Source organism: Hippoglossus hippoglossus, chromosome 22 (assembly GCF_009819705.1).
Source record: "Hippoglossus hippoglossus isolate fHipHip1 chromosome 22, fHipHip1.pri, whole genome shotgun sequence".
NCBI classification, from domain to species: Eukaryota; Metazoa; Chordata; class Actinopteri; order Pleuronectiformes; family Pleuronectidae; genus Hippoglossus; species Hippoglossus hippoglossus.
Window position 1 is genome coordinate 3,889,923 of NC_047172.1, and position 26,212 is coordinate 3,916,134.

General features: G+C 44.8%; 1 protein-coding gene and 2 long non-coding RNA genes across 3 annotated transcripts in view; 1 reads left to right on the forward strand and 2 right to left on the reverse strand.

The window, feature by feature from the left end:
• Window positions 1-57: 57 nt before the first annotated feature.
• Window positions 58-21,474, reverse strand: LOC117756420. The gene is made up of 3 exons (XR_004612805.1): window positions 21,464-21,474; window positions 18,691-18,693; window positions 58-203 (listed from the first exon to the last, which is right to left on the reverse strand). It is a non-coding gene; the product is annotated as an uncharacterized LOC117756420 (long non-coding RNA).
• LOC117756421 lies at window positions 331-1,104 on the reverse strand. The gene is made up of 2 exons (XR_004612806.1): window positions 1,048-1,104; window positions 331-850 (listed from the first exon to the last, which is right to left on the reverse strand). It is a non-coding gene; the product is annotated as an uncharacterized LOC117756421 (long non-coding RNA).
• The window catches only part of galnt16 (UDP-N-acetyl-alpha-D-galactosamine:polypeptide N-acetylgalactosaminyltransferase 16), a 29,208-nt gene continuing 12,952 nt past the window's right edge, over window positions 9,957-26,212 (forward strand). The window contains exons 1-6 of the mRNA XM_034576930.1: window positions 9,957-10,337; window positions 18,132-18,313; window positions 20,025-20,123; window positions 20,210-20,277; window positions 23,201-23,266; window positions 25,204-25,325. Of these exons, the coding sequence (XP_034432821.1) occupies window positions 10,125-10,337; window positions 18,132-18,313; window positions 20,025-20,123; window positions 20,210-20,277; window positions 23,201-23,266; window positions 25,204-25,325 (750 nt within the window). The 5' untranslated portion in view covers window positions 9,957-10,124. The remainder of the gene's footprint in view (window positions 10,338-18,131; window positions 18,314-20,024; window positions 20,124-20,209; window positions 20,278-23,200; window positions 23,267-25,203; window positions 25,326-26,212) is intronic.

Sequence of the window (26,212 nt, forward strand, 5' to 3'; positions counted from 1 at the left end):
GATGAGTTGATTTACCAATTTTAATAAAGCTTCCTGCTTAGTTTGCTCCTTTCTCTGTTATCGGTGAGAGTAGAGTGAAGGTTTTGAACTGTTCATTCATAAGAAAATATTAGAAAGTGAACTATTAATCAATATTTAGCAGCAGATATATCAACAATGATCATTAGTTACAGCCCGATATCAGAGATCGGTCATCCAGTGAGCTTATGGTGCATTAGCCACCATAAGCTTCTTGTTTCTGAATCCAACTTCTTGTGTGTGTTACGTAGTCTCTCTCTAAGATGGGTCACAGCAGTGCAGCACTTTAACGGCGGATGGATGTTTGGTTTATTTATTGTGGAATCACATATCTGCGCGATAAGAACTGGAAGTGATGTGAATGACTGAAGGTGTGATTGATCTGTGCTTTTAAATTGGCAATATTGTAATAAAATGTGTGTTAACCGTCCACGTGGGAGGAAGCAGGACTCCAGTTAATCAAGAGAAGAGATGCAAACAATCAGTCATCTTGTGTTTTTTGTTTTTTGCAAACGTCCGCCGAGGCCCAACGATCCCCTTGTGAAACTTCATTTAAATTAGCTTGAATTTATTTGGATCCACACTCAAGTGGAACCTCAAGGGGGCCTGATTTATTTTTTATGCATCAAGATCCGTAAATTAGGGCACAAAATGTTAAATATTAAAGAAAGCGATAAATGTTTTCCCAGATTCTTTGTCCAGATCCTCACAAAGAGTTATTGGTTCTTTCTTGGCCAATGTCCCGACCTTCCAATAAGGTTCATGGAAATAGTTCAGTAGTTTTTGTGTAATCCTGCTGACAAACAAACAAACCAACCAACCAGAGAATAAACTTCCATCGAGAGTTTAATTCATTCAAGCTGCACAAAATCTCTTTCCCTGGGAAAATTGTGAAAATGTTGAAGAAAGTGGAAGAAATCCCTGGATCACCCTCCTGATATTGATCAAGATCTAACGGGTTCTTCTCCGACGCATATTCCACATCTGTGTTGTTATCTTGCTAATAAACAAACAGACTTGGGTGAAAACCAAATCTCCTTGACGAAGGTAATGAGGTAAAGAGTGCGACGGCTCGGTGGAACTCTGCACGGTGGATTTCCGCTGATTAAACAAATTAAATTATGAGATTGTTTTGTAGTAAATGTGACGTTTAAGATAAATTCCACTTCCTGTTTGCTTCTTATCTCTTCGTGGATCGTCCCCCTTCCCCCGTCTCATCTGGGAGTCCTGACCCCGGCTAGGCCCATGGTTCTGGGGGCCGAGGCTCCGGAGAATACCCTCACTGTTACTTGTCCCGCTAATGGACTTCCTGCACTGAGCAGAGCCAGCTGGAGTAACAGAATCACAACAGCCCGAGTGCTCAGCAACGCAGTTAGTCACTGACACACACACTCACACACACTCACCCACACTGTGTCTCTGCCAGTTGCTCTCCACACTGGTGCCTCAGATGGTTCCCTATGACTCCGGTGTCTGGGCCTGGAGACGGGATCGAGCCTGTGAAGTCAGATTTAACCGGCAGAACATGTTCGGCTGACAGAAGAATGAGAAATCTCCCACATGATCGTACCGAGGATCCTCTGCTGCTTTGAAAAAGAGCAGTGTCCACGAGGCGGAGAGGGACGCTGAATAATTCATCACGCTCCAAATCATTGTAGCTCTGTCTTTGTGTGTGTGTGTGTGTCTGTGTGTGTGTGTGTGTCTGTGTGTGTGTGTTGGGATGCTGTCATGTCTTGGAACGGTGCACCAGTGTGCAAATGGAAAAGCTGCTCCAGCAACAGTTTGCCCAGTCTCACTCGGCTCTCCTCGACTTTACGTTGGCACGGAGGAAATCCCTCCTTGGTTTTTATGGATAAAGTATATTGTGTAAATATTGAGCTGATGATGATGATGAAGAGAATTCTGCTTTCTCTGTTTTGTTTTGTCCTGGCTCGGCCTGGTATGGATTGTCACCAGATTTAGATCCATAGACTGTAAATAAAGATGGACGCCACAGCTCCCAAAAGTGAAGCCAAATCGTCTTGATCGCCCCCTGTTGGCGAGCTGCAGTATTGATCATAAACCCTGCCTTCTCCATGTTCGTGGCTGGGACGTGTACCAAACTAAAAAGAACACATTCAATGAGATAAGATGGTTTCTGTCATTTTAGGCAGATTTATTGCATTAATCTACAGGTTCAAGTTTGGAGTCACACGTCATGATCGACAGCTGAGACGCTGGCTCGTGATTGGTCGAGGCCTTGTATCAGTGGGACTTTAATTCCCACAGCTCCTCTCCACCTGCAGATGGTGTTAAAATCACCTCTTTGCTGAATGTCTGACTCCTGCTCCCAGACTCTGACTCCTGCTCCCAGACTCTGACTCCTGCTCCCAGACTCTGACTCCTGCTCCCCGACTCTGACTCCTGCTCCCAGACTCTGACTCCTGCTCCCCCACTCCTGCTCCCAGACTCTGACTCCTGCTCCCAGACTCCGACTCCTGCTCCCAGACTCTGACTCCTGCTCCCCGACTCCTGCTCCCCGACTCTGACTCCTGCTCCCCGACTCTGACTCCTGCTCCCCCACTCCTGCTCCCAGACTCCGACTCCTGCTCCCTGACTCCTGCTCCCAGACTCTGACTCCTGCAGCCTCAAACACGCAGTGTCGCAGTTTTTATTCTAAAGCTTCTCAGTGGAGTTATTCTTTGCTCACTCAGGCGTGTGCAAACACACACACGACGCAACACACGCACACACATTGACTGCCGGCCCCCTGCTGAGCCACAGCAGGGAAAGAAGTGAGGTATTAATACTTGTTTCTTAGAGAGGAAAGACTCTGAATCACATACGTTTCATGAGGAATCTGTTTCTATATATCATATATATAAATATATTGTGTGTGCAATCGTTTGTTTTTTGTTACCTCTTTGGGACCTTTCCCAGCATAAACACACCAGTGGACCTCATGGGGACCACAGTCATTTCAGTGCCTTTTAGCTCACCTGGTAGTGCAGGCGCCACAGAAAGGGAGACGTGAGTCCTCCTGCAGTCGTCACAGGTTCGATCCCGACTCTGCCCTTCGCTGCGTGTTGTCTCCCGTGCATCTCTCTCCACGTTTCACACTACAGTGTCAATAAATGCAAAAATAACTTAAACTAATGCCAATTGTGTCAGGTTAAAGGCAAAGTTAGCGATAAATTAGTCATGGTTAGAGATTAGGTTTTGGTTAAGCTGTTCATAGTGAATGGAAGTCACTGCAATGCCCTAATAAGGGTAACTGTGCTGACCTGTGTGTGTCAACACTGTGGCTAACTCTATTCCCAGTTCCACGTGTCTTATTATAACACGACCTTCAGTGGTTCCCAGGCGGCGGCGGCGGTGGTGGTGGTGTCAGCCTCCGTCAGTCGGCTGGTGGAGCGGATGTTTTTTTCATCTATGACCTGGTACACGGACACAGCTCCAACCTACTTTCTCTTAATCTCCCTGAACAAACTGTTTCAGATATTTGCAAATATTTACTCGTGCACGGTTCAGCGCAGGTGAACCACTCCACAGTATGTGCAGATCAGGTTAGTGTACTTTCCTGCTCTGAAGTTTCTGCATCCTGCAGCTCCGCCCGTCTGCTGAAAACAAACCACAAATGATGTTTTGTTCCATCGCACGTCACTGGTTGGGAAAAAAAGAATCTGTATCTCCACTTCACCGGATGATGAAGAGAACAGTTGCACTTACGGTTGTTATGGCAACTCCATGTGAAAAGCAACAACAGCTAATGATGAGGCACTTTGGGAAGTTATTGGGGCTGTTTTGTGTTTGGTGTAATTTTACAGTTTTTTGTGCTGGTAACTGGTTGAAGGTAGAAGATGATAGACACAACAGCTGGGTCTCAATTCAGGGGCCACGTTGTTTGGAGGACGAAGACCCCCGTCCCTCGTGGGCCACGTAGACCACGTAGGCCACGTAGACCACGTAGACCACGTAGACCACGTAGGCCCAACCGAAGTCCTGCCTGAATTGCTGTTGCCTGGCAAAGAGCTAAAGTTGGACATGACGAGAACGTTTTTAAAGATGTGAGCTGGTAGCTGTTCGATTGAGTTGGAGCGTGATGCTCGAGCGTTGGACGTCTCCTCTGCATCGTTACTTCTCTAGTTATTAATACTGAACACACAGGGATCACATTTATCATAGATGAGTCCAAGGTGATGTCAGCAAATCAGCTGACATCGGGCGAGAGGCGAGGTACATCCTGGACAGGACGCCAGCGAATCACACGCCTGACATGTCAAGACAAAGACGCATTCATTCACAGACTGTACATAAAGACATGTCTCCACTTCCTCCTCCAGAAATGTCTTAGCTGGAGACTCTCTCTGAATGTGAGCATCATTTCTCTATCGTGTGTCAGGACTGTGATACTCTGGCAACATGTCCTGGGTGTGTCCCGCCTCCCTCCATCAGCTGGGATTGTCTCCAGTCCTCCAGTCCCCCCCCCCCCCCCCTCTGAGGAGAAGAGGCACAGATAACAAACTGACTTCGGAGCCGCCTGAGCGAACGTTCCTGAGTTCACAAGTGGTTTGAGAAGTTTCTGCGGTCGCCTGTGAAATCTTGTCCTCATTAATAGTTTACAATCTGTGTCAGCGATGGAACCACAAGGTTTTATTGAAGCCCCCCCCCCCCCCCTCAAGTTATTAGGCAGCTTCACACTCTGTTAGTGGGAGAACGACTCTGATCCTGGATCAGCCTGATGTGAACAGACCTAACGTTACCCAGGGTTGACTCACTATAACACTGGTCTGCGGTGAAGCAGAAAACCTGTGTGAGCCGGCAGAAGCTCAGATACATGTCTGCTGCTCTGTGTTTACATAACACACACACACACACACACACACACACACACACACACACACACACACACACACACACACACACACACACACACAGCAAACAGACACACACAAGACTGGACTTGTGCATCACAGAGCACGATGATCACTGGTTATAGCCGAGAGCATCCACTGTTATCACAGAGGAATTCCATCCATGTCTGTGTGTGTGTGTGTGTGTGTGTGTGTGTGTGTGTGTGTGTGTGTGTGTGTGTGTGTGTGTGTGTGTGTGTTCCTTTATATGAAGAACTTTGTGTTTTTCTTCTTGTTATTCTTGAAGGTATGTGAAAACATGCATATTGCAACATACGCATCTTTGTGTGTCTTTGCCTTGATGTGTGTGTGTGTGTGTGTGTGTGTGACACACCAGTATCTTGGGTATCTTGCCCAGAGCCGGGTTTGGAACCACCAACCTTCTTGTTAGATTAGGGTCAGTGTGTCCACAATGAATGGAAGTCAATGGCTCCCAGCACACGACCCTCTGGTTGTAGGACTTCACAGTTCAACACCTACGACCTCAAAGCTTCTCAATGCTCCTGTTACTAAAGTGTCACCATCCACTGGACCACCGTGACCTCCAGAGGTCGCCACCCCCCCCCCCCCTTTCCTTTAGACAGCACCCAAAGCAAAGAATCAAACCTGTGAGGAAAACAGTGGAAAAAGTGCTTCACTAAATAGGTCAGTGTGTCAGAGGAATATCTGAGGATGTTTATTTATTATTTATTATCCAATCAACCAATCACATGACTGCAGTGTGATGCAGTGTGTGTGTGTGTGTGTGTGTGTGTGTGTGTGTGTGTGTGTGTGTGTGTGTGTGTGTGTGTGTGTGTGTGTGTGTGTGTGTGTGTGTGTGTGTGTGTGTGTGTGTGTGTGTGTGCTGGTATTTCTGTGTGTGCCTCTGTTTGTTTTTCTGGATCCACCATTCTGGCACAGTTGTCTGAAATGCCAGCAGTGATCCTCAGCGGAACTAAAAGGCTGCTGACGGTCAGGGAGTGTCTGCAGAACACACACACACACACACACACACACACACACACACACACACACACACACAAGGTACAAAGGTTCAGTCTGTAAGTTGTTTGCTTGAAAACCCCTGGAGATGAATGATCTGTTTCAGAAAGGTCAGAGGTGACGATCAGAAGAAAAAACCCTCAAGCTCGTCGATATTTTCTGTTGAAGGACTTTACAAAACATTCATTCTCCTCCACACTATCTCTTTATAACTGTGTGCACACACACACACACACACACACACCCTGAGGAGGTTAACTGTAACTATGGTGACCCAATTTTTTTCTGAACTAAAACATCAAACCAGTTTAATGCTGATGTTAGACAGTTGTGCTGTTCCTTCATTTAAAAGAAGTCCATTTCAATGATTCCTGCTGAATCATGATTTAGCGCCGACCAGCTCTTGAGTCCTGGTTCCCACTCAATATATTTCACTTTGGAAAGTCTCCATTCCCCCCCCCCCTCCTCCGGCCCATATGGGAATGAGACACTTTGTGTTTCCATGAGTCTCAGGAGACGGACTTTTCACTGCTGGAAAGTCGTTTCCTGTCTGCACCCACTAATCTGGAGGTTACCGAGCCAGTTACCGTCTCCTGATCCAGATGTTGAACAAATGCAAAGGCACTTCAGAGTGTTTGCACTTTCCCCAACCGGGCTGCCAGCACCAACACCTCGCCACCACCGCTGTGTGCTTTCATCCTCCCTCTGTCTGCACATCCCCCCCCCCACACACTCTGAGGCATCACTGTCTCTCCCAGAGATAACGGCGACAGCGGCGCTGCGAGAGGCGCAGCCCTGTCCGTACGAATGAAGACAAATATCTACCCAGCCCCGAGCCAGATGTGGGTCTGACCCCTGTGACCTTCTCCTTCTGAATGCAACGAGCTGGATGCAGGGCAGATCTCTGCGGTCCCTCCGTGTCGGGATGGAGCAGAGAGAATAGACGGCTTACATGTCTAATGAGATCAACCTCCAGGGCAGAGCTTCAGAGCGGCAGCAGACACAGAGGACAGATCTCCGCCTGCAGCTCGTTACACTTTCTGATTTTCACTGTTACATCGTTGTAGTTGAATTAACTGAAGATTACAGATTTCATTTCTGCTTCTGATGCTGGGTTTTGCATTGTTGTGAGTCCCGATGAGAACTCGACATGTTTCCAGCAGTTCAGCAATTTAGTTCAAATAAACCGTGAATGTCAGTTTTCTTCTGAGGTGCGAACAAATCAGTTCCATTTGACTGAGGATATAAAATAATCCTATTATCCTTTGACAAAGCTGATATTCATCTTTTGTTCTGCATCACTTACTCTTATTTTTACAACTTATTCCCTTTTACTGTTGGCTACATACTTTGACTTTTTTTATGTTCTTTCCCTCTATTTCTTGGCTTAATTTCCTCATATTTCTTTTTCTTTATTTCATTTATTCATTGTACCAGAAGAACTCATTCAACGATTAATGGACATATAAACCCAGAAATATCAAAAGAGCCTAAATGAAAACCACCTTCTCTCTCGTCGTGGTTCTTATTTATTTTTACAACCTGGCAAATCAAAGCTTTTGCTCGTTAATCGTTTATAACAGATGCATGAAACTCAACTTAATTATAATCCACGTACCGTTATTAAAGCTACTTGCAACTAAACTCATGTATTTGATTGGCCAATAAAAAACATATGATCCTCTCACAGACATTTCAGTATCAGTGGATCAAATCTTTTATTCTACAGAATGAACAATGCAGAAAAGATTTATGTGAATCTATATTCAACTTCTTTATATTTAGTTTTATTTCAGTTTTCTTCTTATTTATAGTTATTTATGATGAAGTTTATAGATAAACTGTAAAATATCAACCCTGCATCACATTCCTCTGTCCTGAGGGTTTAATAACGTCATCTTAGGAAACGTTTCCAATTATTATTATTATTTGACATTTACTGACCCATATATAAGTATCCAGATATCGTGGCTGTGAAAAATCCATATCAGCTCCACTTTCAACGTATGTATTCTTTATAGAGGAGGTCAGGGTAAGTGTAGCCACAGGGAAATAAAAGCATACGGGGCATTTTAAATAGAAACTATACACACACACATAACAACCGATTAAACTTGGCACGTTTCATTTAAAACATTATTGCTTGAATGCATCGCCGGTTAATGAAATAACAGATAACAGCTGCCTCCTTCCATCTATCGATTTGATTTCCCTCCGTGTTGCTTCTCCCCCGCTTTCTCTGGCTCTGCCTCCTTTACGCTTGTGTTTCTGACGAGGGGAAAAGTTGGCCCATTCCTAATTCCTGATGTTGAGGCGGTGGGCCCAGCTGTGTGGACGCCTCACACACACACACACACACACACACACACACACACACACACACACACACACACACACACACACACACACACAGTATATTGGAGTTAGGTGGGGCTGCATGAGCTCATTCTGTGTGTTTTGAATCCTTCTTCCCTGAGAGCAGAAGTAAGAAGAACGTTTTCAGCCTCCTCAGCTCTGTTCAGCCTCTGGGATGTTGCTCAGATTTTCTTCGCTGGTCTGTGCAGATGTTTTAAAGGCGGTTATAGATTTTTTAGGCGTTGGGTCACCTCAGTGTATTCGAACTTTGTTTCGAGCCTCTGATTTATTCATTCCACCGAATAAGTCATAGCTGCAGAGGGTCACCTATGCAAATCCAGAATTAACTCGTAGGAGCAGTTGAATATTCATGGAGGTGCAGTTGAAACACAGCAAAGGCTCCTTGTTTCCTCATGATCAATTCAGCTGCATCGCCTAATTTGCTCTGTGTGAGCTGGAGGCTCCTAATTGAAATGCATGATTTAAAATGCATAGGCAGAATAATGGGTCTTCTTATAGAGTTTGAATTAATGCGCTGCAGATTTCTTGCTGGCTGCAGCGGAGAAGTATGGACGAGGTTGAATCTGCACATATGGATTGTTTAAGTGTCATGTATCCAAGTTTTAATTTCAGTTTTCAAAAACTCCCTGTGAAAACTAACAGTTCGCTCTGTGGCTTCTTCAAATACTGTTTCTGGAAAGAGAGGCTGCTGTTGAATTTTTTAAATACTCATTTTCTTACTTACTTACTTTTGGAGCTTCTCAAACATGTTTTTCTAAGGATGTGAGTAGAATTTAATTTGGGGATTAAATGTTGGCAGAATTGAAACTGAGGCAGGAATCTGAGCCACAGGTGTCTCAGGAAGGGAAAAATGAAATAAAACCAACGCATGGATGGAAAAAGTGGGACTTTTTTATTTCCAGTTCATTGCTGACAGGAATTCTGCATCTTCTGTTTGGGCTGCAGAGAAAACAGTGACACTATTTAATATCAGGCAAATGCAACTAGTTTGAATGCACTGGTTTAAATGAGAATTAAAGTAAAATCTCTATCTGCAAACTGCACTTAACTCCGTTTTATTTCCTCCACAGCAGCTTTTAATGCAAACATTACACAAGGAGATTAAAAGAAGAGGAAGGGCTTCGTGCTTTAAAGGGAAAGATCAGCTGCTGCTGCTGCAAGTAAAGACAACCTCAGTGTTCAGTCTGTTTCATGACACACACACACACACACACACAGACACAGACACACACAGACAGACACAGACACAGACACACACACACACACCCTCATTAGATCCAGATTTCAGACACATTCAGGTGCAGATGAGTGAAGAGACAGATGAGATGAGACAAGTCTAAATTCTCCTCTTTTTAACCTCTGATGCACATGATCCTCTGTGTGTGTGTGTGTGTGTGTGCGCGTGTGTGTGCGTGTGTGTTTGTGTTGTGTCATGAAACAGACTGAACACTGAGGTTGTCTTTACTTGCAGCAGCAGCACACACACTTATCTCTCTGTGTGTGTGTGTGTGTGTCTCTCTCTCTCTCTCTCTCAACACCCCCCCCCCCCCCCCCCTCTCTCTCTCTCTCTCTCTCTCTCTCTCTCTCTCAACCCCCCCCCCCCCCCCCCCCCCCCCTCTCCCTCTCTCCCTCTCTCTCTCTCTGGATGAGGAGGACGATATGCCTCGGCGCTAGGACCCGGGCTGTGTGTCAGTGCGCAGCTCCCACCGAGCGGCTGCTCCGCCAGAAGAAGCGGCTGCTCCCGGACAGAGGTTGTGTCTGCGCTGCATCACCGGCGGGGAGGCAGCACCTTCTCCCGCGGACCGACCTCAACCAGCCGGGCTCGCCTGCGGAGCCCCCCCCACGTATGGGCTCACCATGCGCAGGATACGGGCCAACGCCATCGCCATTCTGACCGTCGCGTGGATCCTGGGGACGTTTTATTACCTGTGGCAGGACAACAAGCCGCAGTCGTCGTCGTCGTTGTCGCCGTCGTCGTCGGCGTCGCAGACCCGCGGCAGGAGCCACGGGCAGAAGGGGGTCCCCGGGCGGCTGGAGATCCACCGGGACGACAGGACCATCCCGCTGATAGTGAGTGTGTGCAGGGTGGGGGGGGGAGGAGGAGGAGGAGGAGAAAGGAGGGACGGGAGGAGAGCGGCGCTGCGCACGGTGCTGTGTCGCTGCAGGAGAGTGTGTGCTGCATGTTGATGTGCGTGTGTGAGAGCTGATGGGGATGGAGGAGGAGGAGGAGGAGGAGGAGGTGGTGGAGGTGGTGGTGGTGGTGGTGGTGGTGCACAGCTGGATGACTCCTCCAGCACCGTCCTCCACCTGCAGCCTGTGCATCCACATCCACAGGCGTCTTGTCCTCCTCCTCCTCCTCCACCTCCTCCTCCCCCGCTGTGTGTGTGTGTGTGTGTGTGTGTGTGTGTGTGTGTGTGTGTGTGTGTGTGTGTGTGTCGGTGTCCTCCAGCCTCTCCGTGCCTGTCCCCGAGTCCCAGAGAACCTCCATCACCCGTAAGAGGCTTTCCATAAGTCCTGTGCGTCGTGCGCAAACCACGCGTAAACCACATTACGCCGCTGAGCGCTCCTCTCGTCCAGGTCAGGTCCGGTGGTGGTTTGGCGCAGGGACGCAGAGAGAGAGAGCGAGAGAGAGAGAGAGAGAGAGAGAGAGAGAGAGAGAGAGAGGTGGGTAACCTCCGTGTGTGGGTGGAGGTGAGGTGGAGGTCTCTGGTGGTCTCTGCCTCACAGTCAGTGTGTGGAGCCGAACTGGTGGAGGAGATCTGGTTCACTTCAGGGTTTCTGTTGCAGTGAAGACCTGCAGCTTGTTGAGCTTTGAGTCTGAAACACGGAGGAGGTGAAGAGGAGCTGGAGGAACCACAGATGAAGATTGTGTCTTTTATATCTAACTTCTCATTGTTGGGTTTTAAGAGCATTAAAGTATCACATTTCAGAAGCTGTGAAGAGTTTCCCCCTCGAGAAATGATATAAAAACAAATATTTGATATTCAGAATAGATGCTGGTGTATATCCTGTAGTTAAACCCTTTTTATTTTATCATCTGAATCCAGAGTAAATAACTTTTGAGTAGATTCAAACCGATATGAGTCAAAGGCAAGTTACAGCACACGTGCACAAATGAAAATAAAAGAGTTAGAGAATAAAAAAAGAAAGGAGAAAGTCTTCAGTATTGATTTGAAAGATTTGCTGTAAATAAAAAAATCTGTTAGCGATTAATTGGCAATGATTCCAAAGATGTCATTATCAAAACCCTTTGACATTTAATTTATAGTTTAAACCTAAACTTTAATATAAACAACTATAAAGTAAAGAAAATACAACCAATTGTACATCAAATAAAAGCATATAGCGTATTGTCGAACATACATTTTATTTTAATTTCCTGCAACAAGAAATCCAGAAATAGTTTCTGATCCAACCCGATGGCTTTTGCTAGGAGTGATAATTCTTCCTTAACGACGTGGCAGTATCTGTAAAAGTCAAAGTGTCTGTTTATTTAGGCCCGGATTGAAAGAGATAAAATAAAATGATCAATGACGACACACACACACTCACACAACATGAGTCCTATCGACACATAACACTGAAACCCACTGTGTGAGGTTCAGTGTTTTCATCCAGCTCATATCGGCCCGGCTCTTCTTCTGAGCTCGATAAAATCAGCGAGATTCACTGAAGGCAAACGTGAGTGTTACATTTCTGTGGGAACATGAGTTTCTAAGTGTAGAAATGATCATTTAGAGTTTAGTGTTCCCTCTGCTGCTGCTGCTGCTGTCGTCCATGACCGAGCTGACAGACAAATCAATTGGATGTGTCCTCATGTATCTGCAGCGGAGGGAACACAGCAGAACTGGAGCCTCGCTCACAATTTGCCACGGCAGTAAAAGCCTCTCAGCTGTGGCAGGACGTGATGTGTGCCAACATGTCGAGATGTTTCACTCCAGCGGCAGCGGCAGGGTCATTAAAGCCCTGTTCACAAGCAGGATTCAATAATTCAAGGGCAAGGCCGGAGCTGCTGTGGTGTTTACGCTCCTCACGAAGAAGAGGAGGAACAAGACAGGGAGATGCAAACAGATCTGGAGTCTGACTGGAGGGAACAGACGGAGTCGATGTCTGCAGACAGACGCTCTAATCAGATCGGTCTTTGAACTGTACATGTTGAATAGGAGCGCTTGATTTGCTCAGCGAGGTCGTTCACCGCCGTCACCAAACTGACTTTCTCCTCGCCGCCGTTTGCTCTGGTAATCTGACCTGAAGCTCCGAGGCTGCACGACACAGTCCAACAGTTCACTGAGAGGGGGGGGGGGGGGGGGGGGGGGGGGGAGGGGGGGGGGGGGGGGGGGGGGGGGGGGGGGGGGGGGGGGGTGTGGGGGGGGGGGGGGGGGCGGGGGGGGGGGGGGGAGAGAGAGAGGAGAGAAGAGAGAGGGAGAGAGAGAGAGAGAGAGAGAGGGAGAAGGAGAGAATTCTTCCTTTCTTCTTTTATCTTTACTTCTCCACCTTCCATCCCTTCCCTTTTCCTTCTGTCCATCCTTCTCTTATTCACTTTCTTTCCCTGTTCATCTTGTTTCACAATTTCCATCCTTCTCCTCCTCCTTTCTTTATTCCTTTCCTCATATCCTTCCTTGTCTGCATCCCTCTCTCTTTTTCTCTCCCTCTTTCTTTTCCTCTTACCTCGGTTCATTAGCAGCATTAGATTTCCTGATGACATCATCTGTTTTCATTGGCTCCACTTGTTTTTCCTCTGATTTCTTCTCACCACTCCTTCTTCTTCTTCTTCTTCTTCTTCTTCTTCTTCTTCTTCTTCTTCTTCTTCTTCTTCTTCCTCTTCCTCTTCTTCTTCTACCTCTTCTTCCTCTTCCTCTTCCTCCCTCTCTTCCTGTGTGAACACTGTTCTCGCTCTAATCCCGCTCTGACGTTCCCATCAGCAGTAATCATCGGTCTCTCTCTGACCTGAACATCTGCCGTCTTGGCCTCGGCGTCAGCGCTGGACGTGTTGTAAACATCTGTCCACAGATCCACATCCAGCCAATCAATTAGTCAGTTTGTCTTTGGGCTCGATGTCACAGGTCCCATGTGTTTTCACATGTGTGGCCGAGTTTCCAAGTTTGTCCGAGCACAGATGCTGAAGATTACGAGGAGCTTTTCAGTATTTGTGATATTTAGTGGTTGGGTTTGAGACTTTAGACCAGTTGGTTTCTCTTCTCACTGACCAGGGATTTTTTGGATTCCTCATGTGACTTTATAAACAGTTCACACTGAACTGGGTTAAATTTGCTGTGCACAATCTTGTCTGGGAAAGAATGAGCCACATTCTCAGAGGACAACCTTTAAACTTTTGAAACCCAAACATCGTCACTTTTTGTCATTTAAAGCTCCTGAAAACATGAATTGATATCGTTATTTGAAATTTGTTGGTTTGTCTGTTTGTGAGCAAGGTTACGCATAAGCTACTGAATGGATTTCCACAAAACCTTGATGGACGGATGTGAAATGTGTCCGATTTCTTTAACATGGCGAGAGAGCGAGAGAGCTTAATGACATTTTCACTGTTCAGGGGACTGAGACCTATGACTGTGAAATCTGATGCAGCTTGACTGTTGGGGCCCTGGTGGTGATATAAGGGGCCATTCTAGTTTTTAATCTTTAAATCTCAACTATTCTTTTACATCAGGACTCTGCTGTGGGTCTTATTGGATTCACAGTAACTTGATCACACACATAAACAAACCCTAGTTTAAATGTAAAATTCTGCTTAATCCAGACAAATATACAAAATCACCATTTTCCAAGTAAGTTGGACGTGGATCAGTTATAGTTTTTAACCTGTGAATCTGACATTAACACTGTCCAACCTTTCTTGCATTTGTATTCAAATCAATGACTGCATAGGAAGGAAACATCCCAGGTAACAGCTGCTGACCAGGCCTGGTGATGTCTCCTCTTAACGTCACGTTAAAGCCTTGAATTTACCTCAGTATTCTTTCTCAGCTGTAAGTTTGAGTGTAGGAAAGCAGAGTGGAGAAGGAAGGAATCAGGGACTCCTTCCTTCTCCACTCTGATCTCACATGTCATCTCTTGTTTCTGTCAAGTATGGCGTCCCTCAGGGGTCAGTTGTGGGACACGTATGATTTTACATGCTTCCACTTGGACATATCATCCAGACATGTCATTTTCTTTCTTGGTTATACAGATGACACACAGTTGTACCTGCACATTAGAGCCACGGATCCTGACCTGCTGAGCTCAGTACACGTCTGCATTTTTCACAGAAAAGTGGCTTCACCAGAGATTGTTTTCGCAGCACGTAACACGACACATCCTTCCATCTGCTGTTTCTCCGTCAAAGAGAATCTTGGCGTTTGGTTTGTCAGTAACAAACCAAAAACTTGTGCTGTATTGTTTTTTATATTGTTTTAGACAATAAATGATGATGCATTTCATCTTTCAAAGACCCAAAGAGCATTTTACAGCCATCAGCTCCAACCAAAGATCTGTTGATCACTTCCAGGCTGAACAGAACTCTGCCACCAGGCTTTTAACAAGGTCCAAGATAAGTGACCACATCAGATTGAGCCTCGTTCCAGCTCCCAGTGTGTTTTAATTATTGATTTTAAGATCTTGCTGTGGATTGTAAGGCTCTTCATGGCTAATTGCCATAGGTCTGTATGTCCAACCTCTACTTGTACGTAGCCTGAGGTTCTCAGGGGAGAGGATTTTGTTTTTTATCTGAGGCACGGCTGAAAACGGCTGAAAACTAGAGGTGACAGAGTTCTCTCAGTCAGGGGCTGGAAGCTATGGAGCGAGCTGCCTGAGGAAATCAGCTCAGCAGAATCTGTGACCTCTTTTCAATCTTTTCTTAAAATATACTTTTACCAGAGAGCTCTTGGTTTTATTAGTTTTATTATTTGCTTATTGCTCGAAAGGTTTTTATCATCTGCTTGTTTTGAAGTTGTTATTATTAATATAATCATCACTATTATAATTGTTATTGAATGATAAAGAAGAGGAAACTGAAATTATTGAAACTGTTCTTACTTTAGCTTCCTGACGACGATAGTTTAAGTGATAGAAACATTGGAGGAACAAGTGTTCAGGTCTGTTTACATAAATTGTTCTCAACTAGAAAAACGTTTAGCAGCTCCACAGTTGTGAAGCTCTGGAAATTCACGTAATGTTTCCAGACAGAAAAACAACAGAATTCCCTTTGAACGTTATTGTTAACATGTAAAATTTACCTTTTTTTTCATGCTTTGATATGATTCTGCATCCAACAAGAAAGACAAACTGAAAGACTTGCCCATGAAAGCTGCTTCCTGCAAACAGTCCTATGTAGGTTTGTTTCTCACCAGTTTGGATGAAAAAATGAGAAAAACGATTATTGACTGCATGACATGTAAACAGATCATAAAAAGGACTAAATCTCAGCACATCACCACCACATGATCTGATCTGCCGTGCGTGTCCCCTGCAGGACGTCTTCATCAGTCTCTGCAGGACGTCTTCATCAGTCTCTGCAGGACGTCTTCATCAGTCTCTGCAGACTCACAGTCCTCTGCAGCCAACCAGGCAGATTTTCGACTGTGCATGTGATTTGTTGAATCTTTTAACTCGGCTTGACGGAGCCAGCAGACACTTGTTCATCTTCCAGACGAGATTCATATTTAATTCAGTGGAGCGAGCCACAAAGGACCTTCTGTTATTTTGGTCTCATTATCCTCGGAGTAACATTTAGTGTGTTTAGTCATGAGGATACTTTTTTATTAACAAGGGATATAAGATAAGAGAGAGAGAGGTCTGGAATGAGTGTGTATGATTTTAATATATTATTATTTAATATAATATATACTACTGATGAGAATAACTAATCAAATAATAGCTGAAAATGTAAAATAATGCTCCATAACTCACTCTGCCATTATTTGTATCCCTGGCATCACTAGATAGAAAAGAAAAAACTGAAGAAATTAATACTAGTGATAAATCTAGGAATGTACCAGGGTTGTAAGTATAAATACATAGAAAAAGATATACCCAAGTAAAAGTAAAAGTACCACATTGGCTTTTCTTCTTGAATTATAAGGTAAGGGTCCAGGTAGTCACATTATGGAGACTTGTCTTCTTTATGGGGATGAAAAAACACGAACCCATGATGTAAATCTTTAAATTACAAGGTGAAGACATGTTTTAAGGTTAGGGTAAGGTTTAGGTTAATGTGAGGTTTAGGGTTTGGCAAGGAGTAACTGAGGTTAAAGTCAGTCTCAAGGAAATTAATGTAATGTCGACTGAAACCACGGAGGTATGTTGTGTGCGTGTGTGCGTATGGGTGTGGGTTTGAATCTGTAAATGTTGTTCCTCTGCAGAGACTGAAAATGAGCTCACACTCACCTGAACCTGATCGAGAGCTTCCTCTTAATCCTCCATCTACACCGACTGTTAATAAAGCAGCTCAGAACAAAGCTCCTGCCTTTCTTTCCTTTTCCTCTGTCCTCCTCCCATCCTCCCATCCTCCCATCCTCCCATCCTCCACCTCACTGTTGCTCCTCTTTGATGAGGATTACTCTCCTCTGCCTTCATGTACTCATCAGCTGTGTTAACCTCACGCTCACCCATCCCAGGCTGCCAGCCCGTGTTAAACCTGCTTCCAGGGGAAAATCCATTAATTACTTTGGATTTAGAGGCTCCGTGTTCTGATTTGACAAGAGCTCATCCTATTCTGCAGAACTGACTCTGTGACCCGAAGAAAAGAAAAGAGCATTTAAATAGGAAACGTCTGATACTGTTCCTCAGACTGGTTTGAACGTTAGTGCAGAAGACGACTGCAGCAGAATCGTGATGCAGCAGCTCAGCAGAGGAGGTGTTGTGCATGTGGCTTTTTCACAAATGATCAATATAGAGGTGAAACCATAGACTAACAAAATAAAGATCTGTAAACGAGTGAATCCGAGTCAAACTGTGAATATGTCGAGAGCCAGATTTAATGGGAGATTTAAGAAAAAATGTGTTTGTGTTTTATTTCTGTTCTAAGTCTGTTCTTTGTTGAGAAAGATTTGTGACCCGGAGGCTTGTGAAACCAACAGTGGAATAAAAAAACAACAACTTCTGAACGTTTAAAATATGGGGATGTGGCTTTGGGCCGTCTCACGGTGATAATGGATGTGGCAGAGGAACAGTCTGTTAACGCGGAGGAGACGAGTGTCGACACCAGAACAAACCGATGTGTCTGACATGTCATTTCAACTCTGGTAGAAAACAGTCGGTTTGACTTATCTTCAGAACGCCACGAGACAATCCTGTCACATTTGGCTCCAATGGTCACAGGGACTCACCGATGAACTGATTAGATTTGGGTATCAGATTTTTGGCTTCTTGAACATAATATCTTAACTCTGCCTTCAGGGAATGGCTTCAGATTGTGTCCATTTTTCACAAAGATGAACTCAGATTCCAGTGATCAATTGTCAAAGGTCGAAGATATGTGTGTAGACTGTAACTGCACCGGTTGCCGGAGGCGTACAACTGCAGGCTGGTTCTAGTTAAGTATTTATTCTAAACTGTAAATACCAGTGAAATAAGAGGTTATATTTTCATCATCATCATCATCATCATCATCATCATCATCATCGTTCGTCTGTTAGTCAGCAGGATTACACAAAAAATACTCAACCGATTTCCACAGAATTTGTTGTGAGAGTTAAGCTCTGGCAGATTTAGATCTGGGTGGATAATCGGGTGGATTCAGGAATTTGAGATTTATTTGATCATTTATTTTCTACTTGGACGCTGCCTTCTGGGTCTCGACTGTTCGTATCACCCTGAGCTTGCTGACCTGAACATTTAAACACACCGTGTGGTGTTGTGCTCCTGCAGGTGACCCAGCCGCCGCGGGCCGAGCAGCAGGGGCTGCTGCTGGGCGGCTTCGATGAGAAGGCCTACCTGGCGGCGAAGCAGCTGAAGCCGGGGGACGACCCGTACAGAGAGCATGCCTTCAACCTGCAGGAGAGCGACCGCCTGGGCAGCGAGCGAGCCATCAGAGACACCCGACACTACAGGTGAGCAGGGTTAGAGCCCCGGTCCCAGGCGCTTTCTGTCCGCTCCGATCTGCTCAAACAGATCAGGGACTAATCTTAAGCTTACGCTGCACATGGATGTGTGGAAAACAAACAGTGTCACTCTCTCACCGGTGGTTTCAGGGTCAATAGGATGTTTTTATTGCAGAGTCCAGATCCGACCTGTGCAGGTTTATCCCCCGAACACAGGAAGTTATAAAAAGACTTTGTTTGATCTTGAGATGCGGTGAGGCTTATATCTCTCTTTCAGCAAGTTCTCAACCTGTGATGATGAAAATATTATTTCTTCAAAATCTTTTAATAAAAAGTGTGTTTTAAAAGATTTAGGGTTTGTTTTTATGGGATGTGAATAAAGACACAGACTTAAACCATGACTATGAAAATATATGATGTTCCTGCATGTCATTTGTTTTGTGAATTGTCAGACTTTTAAAATATATTATAATTATATAATCTAATATAAATATAGAATAAAAGCTAAAGGAACTATAGGTAAAAATGTCAAATATTTGCAGTTTCTAAATGACCAGTTATAATAATAATAATAATAATAATAATAATAATAATAATAATAATAAAAAATAATAATAATAATAATAAACTTTACTTATATAGCAGTTTAAATAAAACTGTTTCAGAAAGTGCTACGCAGACACAAAAACAATTTCAAAAAGCAATTTCAAATCTAAACAAGTTAATGCAGGAGACAATGGATGAAATAAAGCAATAAAACAAATGTCGGGTTAATAGAAAGAATAAAATAAACCCATGAAATGCAGATTTGATGCATTTGGTTTTGTTGAACATAATAATGAACCAAGTATCTTTGGGAAACAGACATTCTTTACTCAGAGTTTATTCAAGTGATGGAACAAAAATAATCTGAAGATCAACTATAATTAGCTGTCGCCATAGTTTCTACTGAAGCTCTATTCTTGGGTGGCAGGTTTGCTGTTGCTCCTGTTTTTTTTACTGTTAACAGCTGCACTGAGAAATAAAATAACAGGAGCAGACACACGAGTGAGTCATAAACAGGAGGGAGAATAAGTGAGGAACGAGGTAAAAGCTCCATTAAAGCAGCGAGGAACAGTTAAAAAGAGGATTACACAGGAGCTGTGTTTACTTTTGAGCCCAATTAATACTGAGGGTTCGACCCACTGAGCAGACACGTGGAAACACAACACGAGAGATGGAGAAACCACCGTTTATATAAACAGGCATATATAAATCCCTAATGTGAGACGCTTGACTGGATGATTGACTCGCCAACTATTTATCGTTTTTCAGTGAACAAACAGTGAATTAATTTTCTACAGTAACAGTTTCGGTGGTTTTGTGTTATTTCCTCCTCATGTCTTCACACCACCGGTTTAAAGCGCCTTCGGCTTGAGGTGCAGATTAAAAGCACAGGGTCAGAAATCTGTGCAACTGTCGCCTGGCAACCACATATTTCCATCTCATTACAGCAACAATGCTGAGGCGACTCCGGAGGGCAACGCTGCCCAAAACCCACTAAGTGTGTGTGTGTGTCTTTGTCTGTGTGTGTGTGTGTGTGTCTGTGTGTGTCTGTGTGTGTGTCTGTGTGTGTGTGTGTGTGTGTGCGTGCAGGATATTTCTGTCTAACTTGCTGTGATTTCCTCGGAGGAAGACGTCAGACCCGCTCACACATTGTCGTGTATTTGTGTCTCTGCAGGTGCGCGTCTCTGAATTACGACGCCGACCTCCCCTCCACCAGCATCATCATCACTTTCCACAATGAGGCTCGCTCCACTCTCCTCCGCACCATCAAAAGGTAACGAGGTCGCACACTGAACGGCCTGGTCACACCGGAGAGCGGTGCCTCGTGACTGATCTTCATCTCTCCTCCTCTGCCTCTAGTGTCCTGATGAGGAGTCTCGCGTCTCTGATCCAGGAAATAATCCTGATAGACGACTTCAGCTCTGACCGTAAGTCACTGTGGGTTTTACTGCTGGTGAAAACAAAGGTGGGGTTTTAATTGATTTGAATGATCTGCCAATGAGGTCATGTTTTTTTTTGTTTTGACATTTCACCAAAGCTTCCGAGCAGCATTTCAACAAAACCTGGGTGTAGGAAGGGAAGGTTGCCAGCACTTTCAGGAAACTGATGGCACTGAGAGTGTTTGGGCTGTGATGCAGAAGCAGGAAGCAGATCATGAGTTCAAGTTTTATACATGAATGAATTATTTGTCTAACTGACCCGGACATTAATAAAGCGAGGAGCTGATGGGTGGGTCGTGTTTTGATGTAACCGACCGGCGCTGTGGAATTACAGGAAAACCACATTTTAGTAATTATTCCGCTTTGTCAGCGAGAACTACATGAGCTCAGGCTTGTTACTGTCTGTAATTACCACCACATGCATCTTCTGTCTGCAGAGATGACCTACATTCACTGTGCGCTCTCACACACACACACTAACGCACACACACACACACGCTGACCACACACACACACACATGTGGACACACTCGGAGGTGTTAAAGCTGCCAGACATCTACACAGTGGTGTCTCAGCGGCGGCAGCAGCTCCATTAACTCCCAGATGCCTCGTTAATTGCCCGTTTACCTGCACCAGCGATGAACCAGCAGCAATGACAGGGTTGGATTATTCTGTCCCTGCCAAAGTGCCAGTGAGCAAGACTTTCAGCCTCCTGTCTGCGTTGGTGTGCAGCTTTCTGAATTAATTGTCACGTGAAGCTGTTTGAAACACGTTTACCTTCGCCGAAGAGGTTATGTTTTCACCCCTGTTTGTCTGTTTTTAAGAAAGATTGTGCAAAAACTACAATATGGATTATCACAAAACGTGTTGGAAGGATGTGGTATGGGTCAGAGAGGAACCCGTTAAAATTTGCAGATATTTATCTTGATTAAAAAATCGGGGATATTTAGGGGACTTATTTAAATCTCCTTGTAGTTGGACTTTGGTTCTGTCCATATTTGGATTTAACAATTTGTTTCCACTTTGAGTTTGTAATTTCTTCTTTTACTTTGTCTGTCTCAGGCATTTTATTTCATCTTATTGTCATAGCCTTGATTTCCTCTTTCCTCGTGTCTGTATTTTCATAATATTCCTGTAGAACCAGACAGACCGGGTTCACCGCCAACGATGTCACACCCAACAACACAGATATCTCTCAGCGTCGTGTCACATCATAAACAGACGGGACGTGCCCAGAGCGCAGGTGAAGCAGAGGCAGGGAGCGAGAGTGAGAGCTGATTGGCCGCTGTGAGCTGGCAGGCAGACGGATAGAGGAGGTGGGCGGGGCCGCTGGTCGGCAGCAGCAGGAAGGATTGTCCTCTCCGGGTTTAATCCTGTTAACGCTCGCCCGGAGGAAAGTGTCCTCAGTCAAGGACAGTGATCTTTACTGTGAGTCCAGTCAACAGCATGTGACAGAGGAGAGTCCACTGCAGTAAACACTATGCACTGATGGTACCAGTGCACTGTTAGGGTTCAATTCAATTACGGAACTTAATTTGTTCGCAGGAACTAAAACAAGACTTGAGTCACATCCAGCAAACCACAACTTTGGATCAGTGCTGTTAATTATATATTGGATATATTTAGAATCTTTCAGTTTTTATTTCTGCTCGTTGTTGAGTTGTTGATTTGCAGTTTTTCAGTTTTCACCAGCTGGGAGTCGCTCATCTAGTTTCACTGTGCAGTGCATCATGGGACAAAACATCCCATCGACGAAATACTCGACTGTTTGTATGTAGTTTAGCATTTTTATTACATCTCGACATTTTGTCCTGTGTAATTTATATTCAAAACATGCAGTGCAGTTAGATGAAGTGTATGAATGATGCAAGGACTCACATGTGCTTATGGACACACACACACACACACACACACACACACACACACACACACACAATCTGCCTGGAAGTCCGCAACATCTGTTCATTGATGATTTTATGCTCTTCCTCCCTGAGTGGATAAAGCCCCCTCTCCTCTTCACTAAACACACACACACACACACACACACACACACACACACACACACACACACACACACACACACACACACCTAACCACAGTTACTTCATGCCTAACCTTAACCTAACCCTAGACTTAAAACAGGCCTTAAAATGGAATGATTTATGTTATTTCCGTCCCCATAAGGAAGACAAGTCCCCATAATGTGACTGTGTGAATAGATGTAGGTCCCTACAACATGTTTAATATCTGCACACACACACACACACTTTGAGCTGTACATGCAAACAGAACCCGTGTGTACACACAGTAGATTGACTCCAACAGGAGTCCAGCTTGTCCTGTCTCTCTGCGGCTGTATGAGAAGAGGATCTGCTTGATTTACCTTCAACCCCTGAGCAGGATCACACTCGCTGTCTGCTGCCGGTGCTAATCCTCTCCACAGTGGGCGTGTGCGTGTGTACCTGCTTGTTCGCTCTGTTTGTGACGATGTCCGACTGTGTGCATCAACAAAAGGTCTGTGCCAGATAACGCTCGTGTAGAGGAGAGGGAGCAGATGACGGGAACGAGCCGCTCGCTGCATTTGTTTATGGAAAAGTGATTTAGAATGAAATTATCCGGTGAAATGAAACTCTTTTGTTTGGATGCTCTTTTTTGGTGTTTATGTGATTATTTGCAGGATGTGATGGAGCACAGAGGGTTGTTTGAATGTGATGAGTGCTCAGGTCACATGGCGCCGTGGCCTTTGCAGAGGGTGTGTCTGTATAACTTTGTACTTGTGTGTTGAAGTGCTGGACATCTATGAAGTGTGTGTGTGTGTGTGAGTGTGAGACGAGGTGACGTGGATGAGATGTTATTCTCTGTGTGTGTCCTGCTTCCACATCCCATCATCTCCTCTTGTCTCCTCCTCCAGCTGAGGACTGCCAGCTGCTCGCTCAGATCCCCAAAGTGCACTGCCTGAGGAACGGCAGGAGAGAGGGTGAGTGGAGGGACGGGGGGGGGGGACCATTAGTCTAATGGAAAGTCTCGGCTTACAGGTGCTGTATGTTTTAAACCAGTCCGAAATAAAGGAATTCTGTCACAGTATCACAAGGAAAGGAAAGAGAAAATTTAGTTTAACCTGGTTTACACAAGGCAAAGAAATGCATCAGCAATATATTTAAAAACAACAAAATTAGACTGAAAATAGACTGAAACTATTCACAATTCTATCAACTAAACAAATACACACATAATTGTTTGATTGACTGAAGAAAAAAAAGAAAATATAGCTGGTTACCTCTTCCTTTGTTTAGTTTGGGTCGTCACATGACCTGTCAGATGACCTCATGTTAAAAGAAGGGGCCGGGACCAAAACGTTTTCTGGGAGGTTGTTAAAATGTTTTAATGATTCCAGGGCTGCTTCTTGTGCTATTTTAAAAAGGTACAATTATTTTCATCAAACCGTTTCATCAGGTTTGTCACCGACTTTGGAACAAATCCCCTCAGATTGTTTGATTAAGTGTAGATGCGGCAGAAAAACAAAAATCAAGTAAACAGACGTTTAGCCTCCTCCTCTCATCTCTGTGTTGAATGCAAATGACTTTGATTGTCGCTGCTCTTTCCCTTTCGCCGTCGCTCTCGTGTTTGTAGCAGCGGCTTCAGAAACTCCTCTTTAAAATAGATTCCGGCTCCACATCAACACTTTTTCCCTTTCTCCCTTTTTCACCGAGCAATTGAAAGTGGTTGCTGGGGGCACGGAGCGAGACCCAATCTGGTGTCTGCCTCAGAGGAATCCAATTAACTGGTTTCATTTCTAAAGGCTGTTTGTTCTGTGGACGCTTTGCCAGCTGAAGCCCAATGTAAATACCCCAGAAACACAGACGACTCCCTCTCAACAAATAAATAACTTTAATGAGATTCTGTAGGTTTTCAAGTTGTTCAGGACTAAAACTGTGGAGTGTATTGTCCTTCCTGCAGGGAAACAATGTGACCGGTGGAGACCTTTAAACAACAGAAAAGCATCATTTGTAAATATGATGTCAAGTCTCTCGAAATGACATTTTCATTGTTTCTTTCTGTTCGGTGCTGAAACCAGCAGAAAAGGCCGAGAAGCCCAGTTTTCTGTCAACAGTTGCCTCAGTTCAGCAGAATTCAACGCAGCCGTCTCGGAAAAACTTCCCTCTGATAATCATTCTGCGCACCGATGAAGGCAACGAGTACACAACAGAAAACCGCAGTAATCTACTCAGCAAGGGGCCTGATCATGTAGAGCAATTCAATCTGCAGTTAGATTCTGATTCTGATGGACAGGAAGTGTAAAGAAATCTGTGCTGCATGAGCTCTTTTGGAGGATTTGGTCAAAAGCTCAGCAGCAGCACTTTGCACCACTTATCGATGTTTTGCTAGTGGAGACTTGGTGAAAGTAAAGAGCGTCGGGTGGTAATCTTATTAGAGTCAGAATCAGGGGTTTGTTGCCAAGTATAAATACGTATAAATATAAAAATGAATAAACACTCGGAAAAAAAGATGAAAGTAAGAAATGTACAATTTGACATTTCTGCACCCGGGAAGTTCAATCTCAATCATTTATCTCTTACTATTATAAAAACTAAATTAAGAGTCCTAAGCTGTGTCAGACATGAACGCAGCAGGAGATCAGACGAGTTCACAGCTTCAAAATGCAACTTTCAGACGAGGGGTGGACGTCAGTTGAAGCAAATACTTTTACAACGTCTGCAAAGCCATTAAATAATCATCATTCATCACATTAAGCTGAGTAAAGTCGAGCTCCTCCAGAGCAGAGGAGTGTGACTCTGATCTCTCATGTGACCCAGGATGTGCTTTGGTTCCATAACAGCGGTTCAGTGTTAAATCCGATCTCATGCTGACGTTCAGCTCCACATTTCACTGTCCCTTGTCCTGCGACTCCCTCAGGTCTGATCCGATCACGTGTGCGAGGAGCCAACACGGCCTCGGCCTCCATCCTGACCTTCCTGGACAGCCACTGCGAGGTCAACGCCGACTGGCTGCAGCCGATGATCCAGCGAGTCAAGGAGGTACACCCGTCATTCACACTCTCCAATTAGACACTCGATACACTGCAGACACACACACACACACACACACAAACACACCAACACCATAACACAACACACACAAAAACCCACCAACACACACCAACACACACACACACACACACACCACACACACACACACACACACACACCAACACACACACACCACCACACACACACACACACACATTATTTTGGAGGTGAAACACTCAAGTTTTTGTGATGTAACGCTTCAGGGGATTTTGCTCCGTCCCTGGGAGGATTTTATTGGCTGTGATGTAACATGTTGGCCTTCACACTGTTGATTCAACACTCTGGTGAGATTTACCTCGCTGTAGACCTGATGTCACACACCGCGCTGCCACCGCTGGAAAATGAAAGGTGATGTTTCCCAGCCGAGGTGTTTTCCACTTGACTCTGGAGCTTTGTACCGGATTAGTCTGGTTTGTGTTGAAGTCACTTCTCGCTTCAGGCGGCACGTTGGGTCTCTCTTCTGGTTTTTAATGCACTGGGAAGATTCTGTCCGTCCACCACATCCTACAAATTAAATCATGCAGACCACCGAGGACGAGAACATGATATCCAATCATGAGGGTTTCACAACTCAAAATCATGAACAGGAGGAGATGCAGAAACAACCACTCTTCATTATCAGGGGGGGGGGGGGATTTCTGCTCTGGTCGATTTTGATTTCTTATTTTCATGTGAACCTTCATTTGGGCTTCAGGCTCACAGGGACACAGGAAACTGGGGCAAACAGGAATTCTCACTAATAAAAACAATTTTCAAGGTAAAAGCGACACAGCATCATGTGAAAAGCAGAAATAACAAAAAGAAGAGGTCTCTGCAAGGAGAGGCTCAACATTCCT